Consider the following 16,108-nt stretch of genomic DNA (forward strand, 5'->3'; position numbering starts at 1 on the left):
TTAAAAAATAGATAATAGAGGTGCCTGGGTGGTTCAGTCAGTTAAGCGTCCAACTTTGGCTCAGGTCATGATCTCATGGTTTGTGGGTTCCAGCCCCATATTAGGCTCTGTGCTGACAGCTCAGAGCCAGGAGCCTGCTTTGGATTTTGTAGCTCTCTCTCTCTCTGCGCAACCCCCCCAGTGCTCGGGCTCTGTCTCTTAAAAATGAATAAATGCCAAAATAAAATAAAATAATATATTCATGTGGTACAAATTTCAAAAGTTGCATGTGGGTGAAAAGCCATGAAAATTCTCCCTTTCACTCTATCTCTCATCTATCCAGTGTTCTTCTCCAGAGGTATCCATGTTACCAACCAATTTATGGTTCACCTTTTCAGAGCTCAGTGTTTAAAAAAATTTTTTTACCACAAAAATATTCATTCCTAAAATTAAGGGAAGGGGTGCCTGGGTGGTTCCGTCGGTTAAGTGTCCAACTTCAGTTCAGGTCATGATATCATGGTTTGTGGGTTCGAGCCCCACATCGGGCTCTGTGCTGACAGCTAGCTCAGAGCCCAGAGCCTGCTTCTGATTCTGTACCTCCTTCTCTCTCTGACCCTTCCCTGCTCACACTGTCTCTCTCTCAGAAATAAAATAAATAAATAAATAAATATAAAATTAAGGGAAAAATGACTGTAAAAGATTATAAAAAGCCATCAAATTTTGAAGCTATAATGTTTTAATAATTGTGTTTTAATTTTTTTATAATAGTATCTAATGCTGAGCACTATACTAAGAAATTTACATGGATTATTTCATTTGCTACCCACAATACCATTATCATCTTCATCTTATTGGCAAAGAAACTGAGATAAATACTTTGTCTAAAGCCAAAAGTAAGAATAGACAGAGCCAAGATTTAAACTCAGGTGGTCTAACTCCTGAATTACCCAGTGCATACACTGACTCCTTTTAATACTAAAAAGAATACCAGTGCTTTTCCCCTGGCAAATCCAAGTTGATTTCATCTCTGGTAGTTTTTCCGAAGAAGGACTATATCTGCTAAGGCCTCTCATGGTTGAGAATGTGTACCAGTAGCCTTTATTTTCAAACAACAGAAACATTTGGGTATTCCTGAGTCATACTTTCTTTCCATCAGAATTTAGTAGATGAAGAATTGACATTATCCTCCTTGATTGTTGTGGAGAAGGCTGGCCAGTCTAACTTTGTTCTCTCTTATAGCTGACTTGTTTGTTCTAACTGGATTTCTTGAACTCTTCCTTTTGATCCCCAAAGGTAATTGACCTAACCAGGCTATGTATCTATTTTAATAATTCTATGTCATTTTTTCCTGGAACATAGACTCCCTATTTCATCTGCAAAATTACTTCTTCATTACTTTTTGGAAAGTTTGCTTTAAAAAAAAAAAAACCTGTTGAGGCGCCTGGGTGGCCCAGTCGGTTAAGCATCCAACTTCGGCTAAGGTCATGACCTCATGGTCCCTGAGTTCGAGCCCCTCATCGGGCTCTGTGCTGACAGCTCAGAGCCTGGAGCCTGCTTCGGATTCTGTGTCTTCCTCTCTCTGTCCTTCCCTCACTTGCACTCTCTCTCTCTCTCAAAAAAAATTAATAAACATAAAAAAATTAAAAATTGAAAAAAATTGAAAAAAAAACCTGTTAGGGCACTTGGGTGGCTCAGTTGGTTAAGCATCCAACTCTTGATCTCTGCTCAGGTCCTGATATTGCGATCATGAGAGAGCCACATGTCAGTCTCAGTGTTCAGTGTTAACCCTGCTTGGAATTCTAACTCTCTCTCAAAATAAATAAGTAAAACTTAAAATACCCATTTTCTGTTTCATTTGTCTTATTCTCTATGTCATAGACACCAATTATCCTTGTATAGGATCATCACCATCTCTGTTTCATATCTGTTACTTCCTCTCTAATTGTCAAAATCCTTTATCCTTTTTCTCTGAATGTGCAGTGACAACACTGCACCTTCCCTTTCTGTCAGACCTGTGATTCCATTCTGAGTCTATCTGATCTTTATCTTTCACATGTATTAGTTCTCTCATGGTGTTGTTTGGGTCCTCAAGTAACAGTCTTGGTGCTATCCCATCTACCTCTACTGTTTTACCCGTTTTTGTCTTTGAAGTCTTATTAGGTTTTCATATAATACGAAAACATTGGAAGGAAATTTTTTAAAATTTTTGAGTCATATTTTCTTTCAGACTGCATCCATCACCTTTTATATGCTTGTTGTTATTTGTTCCCTTTTTTAATTATTATTATTTTTCACTATAGTATATTTGCATCATCATCATATCATATCATTTATTTTCCTCTTCTTCATGTTTCACAGAGAAAGCATTTGCCAAGACCTCCTATTTACTCTGAGATAGTTCCGTCCCACACTATACTACCTAGGATATGTTGTTGTCCCCTCCAAGTTGCTGGTGAGGACCATTCTTCTGCTGCCTGAGGTATGCAGAGGGGTGCAGGGGATGGGACTAGACATAGCTGGGACTGGGTGCAGCCTTTGAGGGGAAATCAATGTATATCTATTGAATCACTCACTCTCTCTCTCTCTCTCTCTGTCTCTGCCTTTCTCTCTCTCTCTCCAAGGATATATGTTAATTCCCAGACATGATAAAATCTACATTTATATTTCAAAAGAAAAACATTATCCTAACTACAACATAACCTGTACAGCTCTTTCTGGAAACATAGGGATGTTTCTTTCATTATTATTCAGGAGAAAGTATAATATGGTGGTTGAGAACACAGCCCCTTACATTCAAATCCTAGCTCTGTAACCATGAACCTATTTAGCTAACCTAACCTAACTAGATCTGTAACCATGAACAAGATACTTCTGTTTCTGAGCCTCAGCTTCCAAACTGGGGAAAATAATAGAATCTATCCATAGAGCTGTTTTGAATCATAAGTGGATTTGTACACAGGAAGCCTTTAGCACAGTGCCTGGCATACAGTTAAGGATGTAATAAATGCCAACTATTGTTATCATCCAAAAGAGCAGCAGCAATTTTTCCTCCTGTTTTCAGAGTTTGATCCAGAACCTTTATGAGTGAGAGCCATTAAAGAGCTATCTACTTTCTGATAGTATATCTTGGCTAAGCCAGGAATAAAGAAGATCTGAAAGTAAAAACATGGATCACATACATTGATGGTAGGAATGTAAAGGTACAGTCATTCAGGAAAGCAGTTTGACAGTTTATTTAAAAAATGAAACATACAATTACCATTCAACTCAGCAATGGTACTCTTGGGCATTGACCCAGAAAAATGAAAACTTATGTTCATACAAAAACCTATACACAAATGTACATAGCAACAGTTATTTGCTAAAAACTGGAATCCATCCAGATGTTTTTCAGCAGGTGACTAATTAAACAAACTGTGGTACATATATGCCATGAAATATTACTAACCAATAAGAAGGATTGAGCTATTGATGCAGACAATAACTTGGAGAAATCTCCAGGGAATTATTCTGAGTCAAAAAAACCCACAAAAACAAAAACAACAAAAAACAAAAACAATCCCAAAAGGTTATATGCCATATGATTCATTTATATAACATTTATGAGAGGCAAATTTTCCAATTGGAGAACAGATTAATAACTTCTAGGTTTTAGGAATAGAAGTTGGGGGGGGTGGGCGCCTGGGTGGCTCAGTCGGTTGAGCTCCGACTTCGGCTCAGGTCATGATCTCACGGTTCATGGGTTTGGGCCCCACATCGGGCTCTGTGCTGACAGCTAGCTCAGAGCCTGGAGCCTGCTTCGGATTCTGTGTCTCCCTCTCTCTGACCTCCCCTTCTCATGCTGTCTCTCCCTCTCTCCGTCTCTCTCTCTCTCAGAAATAAATAAAAAACATTAAAAAAAAAAAAAAGGAATAGAGAGTGGGGGGAATGGAGGTGTGTATGATTATAAAAGGACAACATGAAGGATCCTTGTGGTGTTGGAACTATTCATTATCTTGACTGTGATGGTAGGTATTCTAACCCCCACAGGTGATAAAATTGTGTGGAACTTAATACACACAGATACAAAAGAGTACAAGTAAAACTAGGGAAATCTAATCTGAATAAGATAGGTAGGTGGTATCAATGTCAATATTCTGGTTGAATGTATATTATTCTATAGTTTCATAAAATGTTACCATTGGTGGAAACTGGACAGGGGATCTCTCTTTCAATTATGACTTACAACTGCATTTGAATTGACAATTTTCTCAGTAAAAATTCCAATTAAAAAATGAAGGGGGTGGGGCTCCTGGGTGGCTCAGTCAGTTGAGCATCCAACTGTTGATTTCAGCTCAGGTCATGATCCCAGGGTCATGGGATCGAGCCCTGTGTTGGGCTCCATGCTGAGTGTGGAATTCACTTGAGATTCTCTCTCTCTCTCTCTCTCTCTCTTTCTGTCTTTCTCCCACCCCATCCACCCCCTCCCACACTCACTCTCTCTCCCACTCTCTCTCTAAAATTAAAAAAGTAAAAAATGAAGAAGGGAAAAATTGCCTCAACCTCCCCCAACCCCACCCCCAAGTAAAAGAAGGAAGAGAAAGATAAGAAATCTTTCTCTACTTTTGGAGGGAGCCTCAGTAGATTTTCAGGCAGAAGATTCTTCTCTAATGTCTAAATAGGAAGGGAAGAAGTGTGAGAATATATATTCTATTCTTTGGTGCTAACAATTCCGCTCCACAATGGTATGGAAGGGGGCACTAACAAGGAATGTTCTGCCAGTGTAGGATGGCAAGCAGGAAAAGGAGGGTGGGATGGGAGCAGGAAAAGAGCCTTTAAATGATTTTGAACAAAAAGGTGATCCAATGTGTCACAGAAAGAATAACCCTGGTGGAACTGTGATGTGAGATAAAGTAGGAGTTTGAGATACTACTTGATGGTGCAATTTTGGGGGTGCTAAACAGTTCCTTCAGTTTAATAACCAGCTCTTTATGGCTTCAATGTTTGAAATTTGCATGTTAAGCAATCCTTCTATTCAGGTTTGGAATATCTCACTTGCAGTGCCTGGCACTATCTGCAATGCTGATGTATCTCTTTCTGGGTATCAGTTTACCTAGTTTATGTTTGTCCAGTTCAATTAAGATTGTGTAGTAGGGATGCATAAGAGATTATGAAGTTTGGTGGTAGAGGAGAGGCTCAAAAAGTGCCAAAATATATTGAGTTGCCCATGAGGGTGGTAAGGTGGGGTGCACTATGGGGCTCTAAGCTGTCTAGGAAGCCACTCGAGGGCACCAGAGTACTATGGAGAGCTTGGGAACTGATGTCGCAAGTGCTGCATATTCTTTGTATAGGTCATTTTGTTAAATCTCACAACAACCTTCTATGAGCTAAGTGTTGTTTTCTATTTTAGAGAGAAAAAAAGCTGAGGCTCTGATAACTTAACTTGTCCAAGAACACATCGTTAGAAAGTGGTGATGCCAGGATGTCATTGGAGAGCTTCTGAACTTTCTGACTTTCCCGCACTGCCTTCTGCTGGACAGTTTGAGTTTGCCCATATTTTGTATTTTATATTTAATTAAAAATTCATCTCGTGTGGGGTGTCTGGGTGGCTCAGTCGGTTAGGCATCCAACTCTTGTTTTCAGCTCAGGCCACAACTCATGGTTTGTGAGTTTGAGCCCCATGTCTGGCTCTGCATTGACAGCATGGAGCCTGCTTGGGATTCTCTCCCTTTCTGACTCTCCTTGCCCCTCCCCAGGTTGCACAAGTGCACACACATTTGCTTTCTCTCTCTCTCCCTCAAAAAAAAAAAAAATTTTATATCATGATATATTGGTGCAGATCCTATACATTTTGTAAATGCCAAAGATAAAAAACCAAACCTATCTGTAGTTACCATTTAGTATCTCTGATCTCCTTCTTAGTCAGGTTTCTGGAAAGAGCAACCTCCAGAAAGTGGCCACCACTTTCTCACTTTCATTCACACTTCACTCCCTCTAGCTTTATCCCCACCGGCCACTGAAGGTGGTAGTGCTTGGGCCACCAAGGGCCTTACACCAGTGAGAGGAGTTTTACTGGAACCTTCAAGAGCTTTTCAACAGGGTAGGCCAACATATTAGAATCACCCAGAAAGAATTTTTTAAAAAATATCCAGGCCTCAGATATTTTCCCAGAGAAAAAGATTTCCTGAGATTGTGTTTTAATTGGTCTAGGGTGAAACTTTATTATTAACACAATGGGCAGTACTCAGGGGCTTTAAGTAGGAGAATAACATAATTTGATTATAATGAGTTGAACTAAGATTGCAGCCTTGGGGATAGGGAGAAGTAAGATGCATTTGAGAACAGATTCAATAGGATTCAGTGACTGATTGGATGAGGGGAGAGGCAGGTGTCAAGAATGATTCATAGGTTTATGACATATGTGACTGGTGGTTGGTGGGACCATTTACTAGGATGCAGAGCTCAGGAGAGGACGCAGATAGGAAAGAGCAGCAGGTGGGGAATGAGAGCTTAGTATTGCCATGTTAAGTCAGGCATGTTTGTGCCTGTACTCAGGTAGAGACTGAAGCACATAGTTGAATATTTGGATCTGGAGGTCAGACGTTGTCAGCATTGGTACAAACAAGACAACAGGCTCAAAATGGAGCTGCTTATGCTAAGCCTCACCTCACCAAACCAAGATTTAACTTAATTATAGTTTCAGCTCTCCCAGAAATGGAATCTTAAGCCAATCAATCAGGAATTGCCTGATCTTTACTACCTAGGTAATTGGCCTGATAGACCCCTGTCATCCCTTAAAGGAAAGTAACCTTTTAATGACCAATCTGCTTTTTGTCTCGTATTACTTCCTTATTTCTTCTCTCTTCTGCCTATAAAAAGTCTTTCATTTTGCACAGCTCCTCAGCACTCCTTTCTGTCTTCTAGATTGGATGGTGCTCATTTCATGAATCATTGAATAAAGACAATACAGTCTTTAAAATATATTTGATTTTTTGGGGTGCCTGGGTGGTTTGGTTGGTTGAATGTCTGACTTCAGTTCAGGTCATGATCTCATGATCTGTGAGTTCGAGCCCCGCGTTCAGGCCCTGTGCTGACAGCTCAGATCCTGGAGCCCGCTTCAGATTCTGTGTCTCCCTCTCTCTGCTCCGCCCCCCACCCCACTTGCTCTCAGTTTCTCTCTCTCTCAAAAATAAATAAACATTAAAAATTTTTTAAAAATATATTTGATTTTTAAACAGCATATAGATTTTATATAAGGCAATGGGTGGATGAAATCTTAAATGGAAAGAAGAGAAGAGAGAATGGGAAAATCCTGTAGAGTTCTATCATGTAGAGATCAGTAGAGAAGGCAGATTGAGCAGAAGAAACCATGAAAAGAAGTGGCCAGTGAAGTATAAGGAAAACAGAGAATGTGGATGCCTAGCATCCAAGAGGAAACCAAGAAGGGGGAAATTATGTGTGTAGTTGTTCTCTGCCTGCCTGAACATTAGAATTAACTGGGGAGGCTCTTCCTCCTGCCTCCCCACACCTCAGCTACCTCCTGGCTAATGCTTTTAGTCCTTAGAGCCCTGGCTTCAAAGTCCTGCTCTCTGAGCCTCAATATAAAAATAGTCCTCCTGTCTACTCTCTCATACTGTCTATACTTTTTCTTCTCAACATTGAACAGGATTTGTAATAATAAATTTACTTGTGTGGTATTTGTTTAAAGATGGTTCCTCTACCAGATTATAAATGCTGTATGAAAGAGCAGGAATCATGTTGTTTTGTTCACCTTTCTGTTATCACAGCTTTGCATGTACCTGGCATATAGGAGGTGCTTAATAAATGCTTCTTGAGTAAATGCTTAGGGAAACAAATGGATTTTTGTTTTTGTTTTTGTTTTTGGGGTTTTTTGAGTTTGTTTTTTTTTTTTTTACTTTTACCAGATCATCTATTTTATTTAAAAATTTTAGTGATGCTACACAGAGTTTTAATCCAGAAATCTACTTTAATAATTTAGAAGTTTTTAAGCAGATTGGTATTTTAGGATCGTCCTTCCTTTTTTCTTTTCTTTTGTTTTCTTTCCTCCCTTTCCCCTTCCTTTCCTTTTCCTTCCTTCCTTCCTTCCTTCCTTCCTTCCTTCCTTCCTTCCTTCCTTCCTTCTTTTCATGTGTTTCCTTTTCTTGCCTTCCTTTCCTTTTCCTTCCTTGACAAGCCAGCTGATATCTTTATTCCTGTCAGGGTTGAAGGGGTGGTCTCTGGAGTTCTTCGTGGGTGGACCTGCTTCCTCTTCAGTGTCACTGGCTTCTGGCTGCACAGATGATATGCATTCTGCAGATGGCTGTGGTTTACAGAGGGGGAACAGTACTTGTTCTTGCGGATCATGTGCCAGGTGCTGCTGAGGGTGGCCTGGGTGTTCTGGTTGATGGTGATCCCCAAGTTGGAGGCGGCTGACTTTCATTGGCCAGATCTCTACTTCATGACCACCAGGGTTACCTTTGGCTTGGGCTGCTAGCTCCTCACCCACAGTCTTGTGGTGTATCACACCTGTTAATAGCAGGGGTTGAGTCTTCCAATTGCTATGTTTGGTGCTATGTCTGCTTGTTCTCCTTGACTGGAAATCAAGAGGCATTCCCCATGAATAGCTGTTGTAGAGACTTGAATGTGGAGGCAGCTCCTCTTGCTGAGGCAGTGAGAGCTGGAAAGAGCAGGGGTTCTTTTTTAGAAAAGAAAAAAGTATGTTTACAGTTGACACCCCATTGATTTGTGCATAATTTGGAGAATAGAGAATATAGAGAAAAGAGTTGACATATTCCACTGTTTGCATAATTGACCCACTTTTTCTCTTTCATCAGATACTTTATTAATACAGTTAATTCTAAAGAAAAACTCTATTGTTTTCATTTACATTATATACAGTACTCTCTGAACACTTCTGATACCAAATGTTTCAGGGATTTTCTTTACTCCAAGCATACTGCAACACCAACTGGGTTTCCTGCAATTTAACTCAATTCTGATACTACCTATTGAGGGAGCATAAGGCAAGCTGAGGGCAAAATACAAGCTAGCACTCCCCACCCCCAGGTGGGATATGTGCGATATTCCTCAGACATTCCTGACTGCCCAAGAACAAAGGAAAGGAAAGAAAACAAATGGTTAACTGATAGAGAACACAGTCATACAGGACATGGTTTACAAATATCTTAGCAAATTACAAGAAAAAGGCAATCTTATCAATAGCCTAATATCCAGAAACCTATAGACTCAGTTTCCTGGAGTCCCTAGTATCACCTTCCCCTCCATAGTGATGTGGGAACAAAGGCAAGAGGGAAAGGGGAGTAAAATTAAATTTTCTTATAACCTGCAGCCCATTAACAGATACTTGAGGCAGGCAGAGTAGAACATTTCTCCAGGAACTCCCTACTGTCTTAATTCTAATACTTTGCTAGAGGGAAAAGCAACCTTAGCTTAACAATAGCTAAGCCTTCAGTATCCTACAAATCTTCTTTAGCATATGAAAATCCCTTTGGAAGCTTCCCCTTGACTTTGCCTCCCCCAGTTCCCAAGTATATAATCAGTCTCTCCTTGTGGTCCCTGGGCAGCTCTTTCTAACAATGGGTCCTGTCCTCGTACTTTAATAAAATAATCTTTTTGCACCAAAGACATCTTCAAGAATTCTTTCTTTGCCATCAGCTCCAAACCCTACCATCACCCCAAAACCTCATCTCTACTTGTCTGGAAATATCATCAGGTCCCACAGGTTAAGGGATGTCTCACAGTACTGCTTTCCCCACCCCTCACCACTACTGGCCCTCTTACTTTAGATGCCAATTTTAAGTCCAATTTTCATGATGCTGGACAGTGGCAGCAAGCCACGGCTCCCGGTCACAAACATACAATCACAAGGGTAAACAACTGATAGACTTATAACCACTTTGTACTCATACAGCCATTCTGTCTTTCACTTTTCAGTAGAGTATTCAATAAATTGCAGGAGTTATTCAACACTTTATTATAAAATAGATGTGATGTTAGATGATTTTGCCCAACTGTAGGCTAAGTGTTCTCAGCATATTTAGTATACGCTAGGCTAAGCTATGACATTTGGTAGATTAGGGATTTGAAATGCACTTTTGATTTATGGTACCTTCAATTTAATGATGATTTTATTGGGACATAACCCCATCACAAGTCAAGAAAGATCCACATTTATGGATAGCTGTGTGCCCATGTGGGCTTCCTAATTCCTTATTATAAGTTCGTTTATTTATTTTGAGGGTGACAGTGATCAGGGGAGGGGCAGAGAGAGGAACAGAGAGGAATGAGAATCTTAAGCAGTCTCTGCACTCAGCAGGAAGTCTGAGGCAGGGCTCAATCCCACCCTGGGATCATGACCTGAGCTGAAATCAAGAGTCAGACGCTCAACCAACTGAGCCACCCAGGCGCCCTATTTTTTATTATATATCATAATATCACAGGGGCTCCTTGGTGGCTCCATCAATTAAGTGTCCAACTTCAGCTCAGGTCACGATCTCAAGGTTCATGGTTTCAAGCCCTGCCTCAGGCTCTGTGCTATCAGCTTGGAGCCTGGAGCCTGCTTCAGATTCTGGGTCACCCTCTCTCACTCTGTCATCTCTCAAAAATAAACAAACATTTAAAAAATAAATAAATAAATCACAATATCACAGAATGAGTTCTGGAGACTTAATACCTACACCCAAGAACATCATTTCAGTAGTGGAGAGTGAGAGGGTTTAGAGACATCTATTGTACTTTGCTATGCATCAGTACATATCTGGTTTATTCTTTTTAACATTTATGGAAGGTAAACATCATCATCCCCATTTTACAGATGACAAAACTGGTGATCAAAGGATTAACTAACTTGCTAGGGTGTGAGATAGCACAAAGGTCCAGATAATCAAATCAGGCCCACAGAATCATATATCTCACACAGTAGCAGGCTTTGCTAATAGTTTCAAGGATACAAATAACTTCAAGGCACTAATGAAGCAGGGAGAAGTCTGGGACCCACCAACACAGCTCCCAGGTCATTTCCTGCTGCACTGGGACTAGTTTTGGTCCTAAGTAACAAACAGGATCCCTACATGATATACGCAGTCACATTACTTTACACAGAAGAGAGCCATTTCTTTCGTGACACATCTCCATGTTATATTTCAGTAGTAAAATGGATTACATGACAGTTTTTAGGGAGGAAAATTACATAAATTGTAGATCTGATTACTCTCGTAATCAATCTTAGACAGATCAGGCTCATCCTGCCCAAAGCATTCTACAGATAAGGATTCTCCCACTACGAACAGTGTTAGTGTGTTTTCTTGGATGTCTGTATTACATGCTTACAGGGAAGTTTGACCAAATTATCTTCCTTCTTTTTTTCCCAGGGACATTTCCTCAGGAATGACAGAGAGTGTGTTATAGGCCTGCTGTTAACCACCTTGCCAAGGTGGCAACACCAGTAAACGCCAGAGCTAGCATTCAAACCCAGCTCTGTCACTTGCAATCCCATTCTTTCCAATGCACCATACTTTCTCTAGACTTCAGGAGCTCCTAGCTAGGGGACTTCACAAGTATTCATACTTCTTAATGTGTCTCCACTCTTAATCTTCATGAACGTTGCCACAAATAGTCCTTCAGAGGGTTGTTTCTGCTGCTACTTCTTAAAACCAAACACCCTGATTTGTAGAAGAAAGAGGAGAAAGGTAAATAAAATGATGTAGAGAAGAAGGGAAGGATGTTTCAACTTGTTATTTTATTTGAACTGGATGTTGAAGTGGGTGATTCTTCTTTAATATATAGCTGGATAATAAGTATTATAGTACTTTATTAGTTTCCATAGTTGATAAAGTGGTTGTTTGTTTATAAAATTAGCACAATAATTCTTGGCATTTAATTTTCAGGATATGACAGAAACTCCTCATACTTTATAGATAATGGGGTGTTATAGCCGGTTAATACCAGTTTCTGAGAGCCCATTGTGAGCAGTGATGTCACTCACATTGGCAGCTTGAAATGGGTCATGGTAGCAGTATTCACACCACAAAAGGGATCAAGTATGACAAACCAGGACTTCCTCCCCATCCACCACCCACCCCCAATGCAGAAAGCTGGTTGTTGAATGTTTACCAGCACATCAATATTCATTGATAGATATTCAAGGCATTCCCATTCTTCTATTCAGGTTTAATCTGGTGCCAGCATTAGAAGGTCAAATGGAGAATCAAAATATTACTATAATAGATAATTAAAGTTTAAATGTATTGGATTCTCAGGGAAGGGCAATAAATAACATCCCTCTCTTTCCCTCCTGAGTTTGGAACCAACAGAAAGATAGAAGACCAATATCTCAACTTAATTACTAATAAACCTGATTAGAGGTCACATCATAGCTCTGTGCCCACGTGGGCTTCCTAATTCCTTGTCTCTACACACAGTTCACACATCCTGTTGCAGGCAGGGCTGGGCCATCACAGACTATGAGGCCCCCTCCACTTCCTGAATGTTTGAGCTAAGAATGTGTTTGTCCGCAGGTCAGGGCATTCAGAGCCATGGAGAGACGGAAAGAAACAGACAGACAGAGGCTGCCCCTGCGACCTCAGGTCCTGCTTGCCAGGTGTTGCAGTCACACTCCTTGGGTGAGTCACTTCTCTTCCCTTGGGCAGGGACAATGATAGGGATGGAAGAGAGGGAGGACACTCCTACTGACTGGGCCAAGGCAGGAACTTTGTTGTGGAAGAGAATGGTTTGGCCTACAGTATATTTTATTTTAATCCTCTTTCCTATGCCATTTAGTAAAATCAGACATTGATCATACAGCAGACATTTCACTCTGTAATGCTGTTGAATTGAACAATTGAGGTGAAAGGTTGGGGAGGTTTTCCAATCGTTTTTATGAGAAGTGGTAGTGGTTATGGTGGTGTATTTTACCTACAGAGGCACCTAAAATATATGGTAAGTAGTTTTGATTTCTCTTTCTTTTTTAAGAAAGTTGTGAACAAAGTGGTGTCTGGCTGTCTCTGTTGGTGGAGCATTCAATTCTTGATCTCAGGGTTGTGAGTTCAAGCCCCAAGTTGGGTGTAGAGATTACTTAAACTTAAAATCTTAAAAAAAAAAAAAAGTTAACAAAGATTCTCAACTTAGGTCTTCCAATGTTAAAATATCAGACCCCTTTGAGCACTTTCATCAAGCAACCAGTTAATTCTTTGAAAAAGAGATAATCAGACCAAGCATTTATTTAAATGACTCATTGTTTATCTGAATTGCCTCGCTGCTTAAGAGAATTGACATCAGTTCTGTCGAGGTTGTTAATCCTGTGGATACAGACAGCCTCTTTTTCTCTGTCAGATCACAGTATAATAAAGTTTTGTGTACATTTCCAGTTTTGTATGGAAATGTTTAAAAGAATCCACAATCCAGTATTGTTGTTTTTTTAATTGTGATTTAAATTATCCTTTGTGCTGTGCATTTTATTTTCTTTTGGGGCCTAAGATAATTTCAGGCTTTTGCGTGTCTCCTGGCTTTTCCTTATGGTCCAATAAGGTCAAATTACCAAGCGGAAGATCTTTATATTAGACTTGTCAAACAAACATGTCCTTTGAAGGACGGTTGTTAATCTAAGAAGCATGTACTATTTGAAAGGTTGACTTTGGGGATCTCTAGATTATGTTAAAACCAACCTAGGTTGTTGATGACTTGGCTGTGGACATCTGCAGACTATTTGCTCTTCCATGGGAAATGAGGTGGTCCTGTCTCAGTGCCACAGAGCCTCAGGGCTGGTACCAAGTAGTACCATTGTTGGAAGGCCCAGAAGGAGGCCAGGGACAGGGTAATCATCACTCTATCTCTGCACCCGGGTGAGGAAACACTGGTACACCATTGTAAGGAGGCTTGTTGTCCTGAGCATGTGGTCCCCAAATGAACAGTACCAGGGCACCTCAGTTCTGGCATGAAATGTAAACTCAAGCCTACACATCACTTAGGAGAATCAGTGCATTTTGCCTTTCATTTGTTTGATGGACTTCACTTTAGGGAATGTCTCGTTTCCCAAGTCCCACTGAAAAACTATCATATTGATTACAATTTTGGAGAGATTATTTTTAGTAATGTGATTTTGCTGCAGTAGCCTTATTATAGAAATACAGTTTTAGGATGTTTATTGGAAATAATAGACTCTGGTGTGCATATAACTTGCATTAAATTTATATGTCACTCATTTATAGTAAAAAATCATAGATGCCTCCTCACATCTTAATGCTCCTTCCCATCCAGAGACTTTGAGCACCATATCTCTTGAACTTAATCCTCCTCAGGCACTCTGTTCTCTTTACTTCCAACACAAAAAATCATTTGTAAGAAGGGCTCTGATTATATGTGTGAAACAATGACATTTCAGAGATGATACAAAGATGAATAGACTCTTAAACCCCACATTTTGGTGAGGTTGTGCTTAGAATTCTAGCTGATATTGTTGTCATCTTTTATGACATACTTATTATAAGTAAGATACATTGTCATTTTATAAAGTTTTAAATGGTTACTATTGAAGACAGATTATTGACAGTTATTTAAAGGACTGAAATTCTTGTGATTTGGAGACATATAGCATCATTTTGAATTCTCCTTGGTCATTTATTCAACAAATATTTTATGCCTAAGATCACACTGGGTATTGGGAATATAGAAAGGTATTTGTGGACCAAGAGACTTGGCTTTGTCTCCTCCCCTATGGTAGGTCACAGTTTAGAAGTGAAAATAAACAAGTAAGGGAGGAGTAATGATTCTAAATTGAAATGGTAAAATAGGAGCAGAGTAGCCATCCTAGTTAGGGTGAAATTGAAGACTGGCTAATTTTAAAGTATGAAATAAACCAACGTTTCTTTCCTCCAGAATCTACTTTATCTGCACAAAAGAGTGGATGAGAACTTGGAAATGTGTTTAAAATTGAATATAGATATATGCAAACATATATGGTACAAATGTGTGTGTGTGTGTGTGTGCATGCCATATTTGAAGTGTGTCAGGGAACATGATACAGTCACATTCCAGTGTGACTCTGATATGATGACCCAAATTTAGCAAAAGGACTGACTGAGGGATGGAGGGAAGTTTTTGTTTCATATATGGTGTGGGAATCGGCTCTGTACTTATTCAACCTTTTCCAGCATCCCTGGATCTCTGTGTGAATTAAAATTTCTCTTGTTTTGAAGTTCAAGGAACTCTCCACAGTGGGACCCTCCAAAGAGCCTACAACAGAGAATAAAGTGCATCTCCTCTTTGTGAGAGATGACAGAGATGTTGGAGCACAGTGAAGATGTCTAGCACTAGTAGTCAAGACAATGAGCAGTAATCTGAATCACAGTAGGGACCATCCAGAGCTTGGAATTAAGTGAGGCCAGTAGGACTGAATGGCTTGGATTGCCAGAGCTAGCAGAGAGAGCCATATGCCGAAGCACACCTTCTCCATGGTATTTCTCTAGTTTTGCACCTTTAGACATTGTCTAAGATCCCTCACAAATATTGCCTGAAATGGTGTTATAGAAACCAGTGAAAATGGAGACCCACACTGATTCTTAAGTGTATCGAAAGACTTTCCTTCGAAGCCTCCATAAGTTCCCAAAGGATCTCACAATGGAGTTCCTCTATGAACTGGTGGGGGCTTAGCACAATAAGGATTCAGTATGAATATTAATGAATTCTCTATGCACAAACTGGGAAGAACTCTTAATTTAAACCTGAATCAAATTCTTCTTTTTGTTACCTTTCTTTCCCAGTTCCAGTCCAATTCTGCCTAGATGCCCTTTATACTGGATCAACTAGTTGCTTAGTTCTCTCAATTCTCTTTCAAACTGTAATCCTAAATAGATAAAGCCAGGATTCATTGTCTTGATATACACGTATCATTGCCTGTGGAAAGCAGGGGAGGGATAATGTCAGTGGCATTTTTAAAGACGGCCATCCTTAGCTTCATCACTGATTCTAAGACACTATTCTTTGGTGGGTGAAATAAGGCACTTCTCTCTTGTAGGCTGTTCGTCTTGTACAACATCTGACATTGTCAATCATGAAAGCAAGTCCCCAGTTCAGGAACAGTACTTTGGAATACATTCTAGTGATAAATGTAAGAAATAAATCACTTAACATACAA

General features: G+C 39.9%; 1 protein-coding gene across 1 annotated transcript in view; it reads left to right on the top strand.

The window, feature by feature from the left end:
- LOC144222953 (uncharacterized) overlaps positions 1-16,108 on the top strand; it is a 125,113-nt gene that overhangs the window by 96,871 nt on the left and 12,134 nt on the right. The window contains exon 3 of the mRNA XM_077753661.1: positions 12,495-12,599. Within this exon, the coding sequence (XP_077609787.1) occupies positions 12,495-12,599 (105 nt within the window). The remainder of the gene's footprint in view (positions 1-12,494; positions 12,600-16,108) is intronic.

This window comes from Crocuta crocuta, unplaced genomic scaffold (genome assembly GCF_008692635.1).
Source record: "Crocuta crocuta isolate KB4526 unplaced genomic scaffold, BGI_CrCroc_1.0 scaffold30, whole genome shotgun sequence".
NCBI lineage: Eukaryota > Metazoa > Chordata > Mammalia > Carnivora > Hyaenidae > Crocuta > Crocuta crocuta.